We start from the raw sequence: 5,956 nt of genomic DNA on the forward strand, positions 1-5,956 counted from the left end.
ACTGATAAACAGTTCATTTCCATATTTCATTGCACTCGCAATATCTTCACGCTCTTCCATTCCTTCTTGCAATTTTTCTAATTTATTCTATTTTCCTTTCCGATTATTAATATTTGTGAATAGAGCATCCGTACTATGTTAACCGTTTCTATTAACATTGATTACTCAAAATGGATGAGAGGAACTTAATAGGTAGAACAAATCATCATAATGCGTCCTTCATTACTCCAAATGTCCTTTTTGTATGCTTTCTTTTGCTTCGCAAAACTTGCGCATGTTTTTATAAATTATAGGAGTTGAGATAATGGACTGGAAATAGAAAATGGCATTAAAAATAAATAGTCTATTGAGATAAATTGTATAAAAATATTTTAAGGGAATGAGAACAAAATAAACAAAATCATCTAAGCTATGGATAATCTCCCAATGACGCAAAGTAAAAAGAACCAAAATGCTCGAAAATCTTACATTTATTTAGAGGCCATTGCAGGAAAGCAGAAATTCAAGACTCCAGAACACCAAGATCCTGCGTGTTGCACTCGCGCTCGCCGTCAAGCGATAACCATTTATTCGCCTCAATTTCCTTTGAGCTAAGTCGAATATTAAAGTACTCTCTAAGTATATCAATTCTCTCAGCCTCGGTTGTTAGCCTTCGCTGCACTATAATCTCGCCCTCTTGTGTAATCTTAAACTTGTCATTGATTAAGCTAATGCGACCTCGTGAGTCATTAATTTGCTTCGTAGCAATTACATTAGAGTTAAAGAGAGTTGGACCTGGGGTGCAGTAAATAGCGGTTGCCAGTTTAGTGTAGTCGGCATGATAGAGCTCTTCATCGGTAAACAAATAAAGTCTTAGCCAATCGCCTAGCCCTTCTCGTGTATAATTCAAAGCCCATGCAAAGCCCTGGTCACTTCGTCCACCGCTTGCTGGAGTTGCTTTGGGGCGACGGGTCTGCTCTTTGGGTAGAGGCTCAAGGGTCAATTTGAAACTCTCGTTTGTAATGCCAACTCTGAATTCCTATTAGGGTGGAATTGCATAAGCCACTGAATTGGTCAATAGCAGCGTTTGATTTTTATTGTGCTTACCTCGTTCAATCGCATTGGTATGGGTGCAGATGGCCCAGATCCTCCAAATCCAACGTCGATAAGATACTGTGTTCCTTCAGCGTCAATCCAAAAGATAGTCATATGACAATAGCCATAAACATTGTAGTTCTCCCTTGAGCCCTTAACATCTGTTGTCACGCGGCCGCAACCTGTCCAGAGCGGATCAAATTTGAGCCCGCGCAACACTGCGGCAAAAAGAGTGTTGTGCTCAAAACTGTTTAATGTATATGAATTTACAATGATATGTCAGTTACAAAGCTACACAAGTAATTCATTCCGAGTTTTACCAAAATCCTCCCAAATTTCGCTCCACCATCTTGTAGAATAAATCCGTGAGATTTAAATTCACTCGCAGATCTATCATCGGAGGGTGTCGCTCAATCGGTTGAGATTGGCCATTCCGTGAACTCTCGTATGTATTGGGTAGTTCACGGTCAAAATACAGGATGCCGATATTACCGAAAGTAATATGACTCACATGCGCGCGCATTAGAATAGTAAGTGTTTCTAAGGTTGGCTGTACGAATTTCTATTAGATGCAATGGATGTTTGGAGGATTATATTCGCGCTTACTGGAGGAAGAGGGCCTTCAACTGGAACCGCATTCCCGTTAGAATGCAAGCTGGTTTGCTCTGTTTTGGGCACTAATTTGCGATTGACAACACAGAGTCCAATATGATCAAAGTACTGGTACAGTTGCTGTGTGTTCAGCGTGGGAATGGGATCGCGAAGGAACATCGAGAGTTGTGGAAAAATTGGATATGGCGGGCTACAAGGAGGGAGAAGAAGATGTGCTGGGAGGAGGGGTATATATATACGCTAACAAGGTTGCATCCAAATGTCGCGGCGGGCTCCTTCTCTTGTCCATGAGAGAATCATTGGCTACGATTTGGAGACTGGCCCTTTATCATCATGTTCAGCAGAATTCAAACTAGAGCGAAAAACCCGCCCGCACACTCCAACCAATCAGCAAGCCCGCAACGATCTTAATATGCTCGAATTAAGCTCTAGTGTTCTCTTGCTAAACCACGCCTATGAACCCTCGCTCGCATTTGCGGTCTGACCTCTCAAATAGGCTGCATTCAGTTGGGGGATCACAACACTTTCGAGCCAACCATGGACCTATTCCCATGATTAAAGTTTGCTTTGTCATCGGACTATGATCATGTGTAAAGATTGCTGGAGAATACTTAGAACGTGTCTGAAACATACTTCCGTAGCAATTCACTTTAGTGATTTAAATTCGGATGGATCTTTAGAAACTTAATTTTAGTTAGTAACCTCCACTTATCATAAGTGAGCTGATGTCAAAATATCCTAAAAACGGTTATCATATTGCATAATAATCTTTTCAGTAGTTATTATTGTTGTTGTTGTCGTATTTGTCGAATATGCCAAAGGAAAAGTATTCAACACACTTAAGCCAGAGATGATAGTTAAAGATAAGGGAGCAAAATTCAAATCTTTTCCAATATAAATTACAAAAAAAAAAATGGAGAAAGGCTATTTTCTAAAGAACCCCTTCTATTATCCTATGAATCGTCATTAGCTCGGCGGTAAGAGAATACAAGTAAAGAAATTAAGTAAAAGTTGAAGTAATAAAAAGACTAAAGAAGAGGAAAAACAAAAGCAGGAAATATAAGAGTGATGTGTAATTATAGAGTAAAGCACGAAAATAAAGAGTTTTACGACTAATTAATACGTCCAGATTGTTATTAAAATAGGATAGATTCTACATTAGAATCAGGTAAAGTAGAAATCGAAATAAGTGAAAGCGTTGTATATTTAAAACACAATATCTTTAATATTTATATGAAAAAAAAAAACGGTAGAAAGAATAGGAGGAGATGGGGTGTAGTATGTGATAGCTAAAGATATAATACATGACGAAAGTGTAAAATTATTATTCGTTGATATTATCGCTTTTACTTGGTCCTCAGATTTTAACAGCAAGAATATAATATATATGTATCTTGATTTCAGATTGATAGGACACGTTGGTTCAGCAAGCTACCATTAATTTGTACGGAAAGAAGTAGGAGAAAACATTTTTTTAGAACAGTACCGAGAACTATAGTTAATATTGTGCTCAATAACTATAAGTGCCAAGTGAAAACAAGTCCATGCAAATGGACGAAATCGCAACTAGGGGTGAGTGCTAGTGAGGGAAGTGGATTAAAACCTTTGACATTACTTGCGGCATATCTTGGATAGACAATAAAACAATCCCTTACCAAACAAAGTTTCTTTGTTAAAATGGTAAGGCAGCTCAAAAATCTACCAGGTGATGCTCCTAGTCTATCTTGAAGGAAAAGGAAGAAGTAAATAGAAAAATGAAGGGAGAAAATGTAATAAAAAGAGAGGGAGAGGAAATAGAAGTATTACGCAATAGCATTAAGATATGCTATTTACGAACATGAAATAGAAGAATATTGGTAATCAAAAAAAAAAAAATTAAAGGGAAAGATTTTGATCTACAACGGGCCGGGGTTGGGTGCGTTTCTCAAAATAGAATTGATGAATATATTTAGAGGTTACCTGAATAAAGATCACAGTTTCATTTTAAATATTAATCGTTTTCTTTTGTTGGGAGAATCTTTATTAAAAAGTATCCTTTTTCATTCTTAATAAAAAAGGTTGATAAAAATCAGAAAACAAGAAATCCATGCAAGAATTGAGGAGTACACAGAGATTATGTATACCCTTCCTATTTTTCAAAGAGAGAGGAAAGTAGAATTACGAGAAGAAGAAGAAGAAAAAGCAAAAAAATAAAATAAAGGCTGTGATGTGTATTAGATAGGAGATGGAGATGTTAGGACGATAAATCCAGGGAGGGAGCAAGTATGGGTGGTAGGATATTCGACAGAGTCGTATAGGAGTTATGTGATTTGGGTGAAGAATATTTCGTTTGCTTGGACTTGTATCCAACTTCCTTTACATCAAAACTCTTGAAAGTCTTCTTTTTTATCTTTATTGACGCGGACCCCGATGTGGACCTCGGGACTTTTCGCATCTCATGTCCTAGTTCGGCGAGTGCTACTTCGCTTGGTTAGGTATTGCCCATTATTATCGTTAATCTGGATCGATAGGCGACCCAGATTGCTGTATCATGGACGGTTGACACTACTTCTCGTTTTTTTAGCTCATGGTTCTGTGGTCTGTTCCAAATAGCTTTAAATACTAATCGTTTTTTTTCCTCTAAGGACGCGGGAACTTGCGTCCTGTGGTTTATTTAATATATATTACAAATGTGAGATGTGCTTTCGGACAGGCTTTTTGAGTACTAGAAGAACATGGGATATAGTTTAAAGAGTTCCGTGCTTGGAAATGTCGGATTAAGTGTTCTTGGCTTCCTCGAAATCGAATGCTACTTCTTGGCTATCATCGATCCGGATTAGCGAGCTTTTTCCCCATTTTTGCTTGAACCCTTCTTCATCTTTTTTCCTCTGTGCCTGTATCCATTGTCCTCTGATTACTATGATAAGATCTGATAAAAAGATACACTTGAATGCGATGTCCTCGTGTTCTTGGTTGTCCATTACAATTGCAATCCTGGTCTTATGTATACTCCACACCATGATGTCGTGTAACAACATGGAAACTTGTCGATCTTTGCCCTGTGTCTCCTCATGGAATCCGAAGAGTTTCTCGTATTTATGCATGCTTGTCCAGGGCTTATCGAGGATCTTTTGATGGAGCCTGTTAAACCACCTCCACAGATGTCCAATTCTCGCACATTCAAAGAAGGCATGTTCTATCGTCTCTATCTCTTCTCGTCGATATCTCTTGCAGTTGGGGCTTGAGTGGTCGAAGTGTTGGGCAATTCTTGCTGTTATTAACTTATGTTGAAGGAGACGCCATCGAAGGATCTTTTGTTTTGGTTCGCTTGGGCGTCTTGGCCAGCTCTTCCACGCTCCTTCATCTGAGGTAATGTGCGCCCATTCTCTAGTTACCGCAACTGGATCTGGTGATATCTGGTAAAGTCTGCCGAACTTGATAGAGTAGAGCTTGATATTGACGCCAGCTATTTTCAGGTTATGGGTGGGGAATATTCTCGAGTCTGTGAAGGCCGGCATCCTATAGGAGAGCGCTTCCCGAAAATTTGGGGCCAGGGTCAGCTGACCCAGTCGCCACATTGTACTGAGCTTGATATAATGTTTGTAAAATCCTTCCTGGTGTTTGACGTGGATAAACCTCATCACGTAGTCCAGTAGATCAGGATCGTAGAATGGCCTATATCTATTGATATTTTGATGGTATATGAAGAAGTTACCCAGAACCGAGAGCCCATGTTGTTCTCCACGAGATTGCAGTGGTTTTCCTCTCTCGAGGAAGTATTTGTTCCTATTGATCGGTAGGGTCAAGACTTCCATTGGCGTAATTCTTCTGTCGATATCTAGCTGTCTATCCAGCTTCCGCCACGCATGGTATATGCTTGGCCAGATGCCATCTCTTCTCACCAGCTTCTGTTTGCCGTAGTCGGTTGTGAGTATTCCTAGGCCTAACTGGTTCGGGATGTAGTGTTTCGTAAGAATATGGATGGCTAGGTGATACCATGGCGGCGGTGTGCGTTCTCTTTGCGCATTGTGGATTCTTTGGATCCAGGAAGCAAGGATGGCTGTACATTGGTGTTTTGGGTCAATTATCGTAGTCGGATTTTTTTTTTTTGATCAATCAATGGAAACTTTTATTTAATTTCCATATATTACATGAAGTTAATGTCAATGGACTTAACGAGATATAGGTCCTTGATCGATAGACTTTCAATCGATATGCGTGTATCGCAGTTGTCGTGTATAGCATGTACGTGAAACCGATGTAATCTTTTGTACTTAACGTAAGGGCGGTC

General features: G+C 39.4%; 3 protein-coding genes across 3 annotated transcripts; 1 reads left to right on the forward strand and 2 right to left on the reverse strand.

Moving 5' to 3' along the window:
• Window positions 1-502: 502 nt before the first annotated feature.
• VTP21DRAFT_7958 (uncharacterized protein) lies at window positions 503-1,845 on the reverse strand (the record flags this gene model as incomplete). The annotated part of the gene is made up of 4 exons (XM_069398756.1): window positions 503-1,018; window positions 1,087-1,321; window positions 1,395-1,636; window positions 1,681-1,845. The coding sequence occupies 4 exons, from the start codon at window positions 1,843-1,845 to the stop codon at window positions 503-505; spliced, it is 1,158 nt and encodes a 385-aa protein (XP_069245974.1).
• A 100-nt stretch (window positions 1,846-1,945) lies between these two features.
• VTP21DRAFT_7959 (uncharacterized protein) lies at window positions 1,946-2,170 on the forward strand (the record flags this gene model as incomplete). Its single annotated transcript, XM_069398757.1, has 1 exon — window positions 1,946-2,170. The coding sequence occupies one exon, from the start codon at window positions 1,946-1,948 to the stop codon at window positions 2,168-2,170; it is 225 nt and encodes a 74-aa protein (XP_069245975.1).
• Window positions 2,171-4,442: 2,272 nt separating this feature from the next.
• VTP21DRAFT_7960 (uncharacterized protein) lies at window positions 4,443-5,692 on the reverse strand (the record flags this gene model as incomplete). The annotated part of the gene is made up of 2 exons (XM_069398759.1): window positions 4,443-5,608; window positions 5,662-5,692. The coding sequence occupies 2 exons, from the start codon at window positions 5,690-5,692 to the stop codon at window positions 4,443-4,445; spliced, it is 1,197 nt and encodes a 398-aa protein (XP_069245976.1).
• Window positions 5,693-5,956: the final 264 nt, after the last annotated feature.

The sequence above is a fragment of the Calcarisporiella thermophila genome (genome assembly GCF_041956535.1).
Source record: "Calcarisporiella thermophila strain CBS 279.70 unplaced genomic scaffold VTP21scaffold_35, whole genome shotgun sequence".
Taxonomy (NCBI): Eukaryota; Fungi; Calcarisporiellomycota; class Calcarisporiellomycetes; order Calcarisporiellales; family Calcarisporiellaceae; genus Calcarisporiella; species Calcarisporiella thermophila.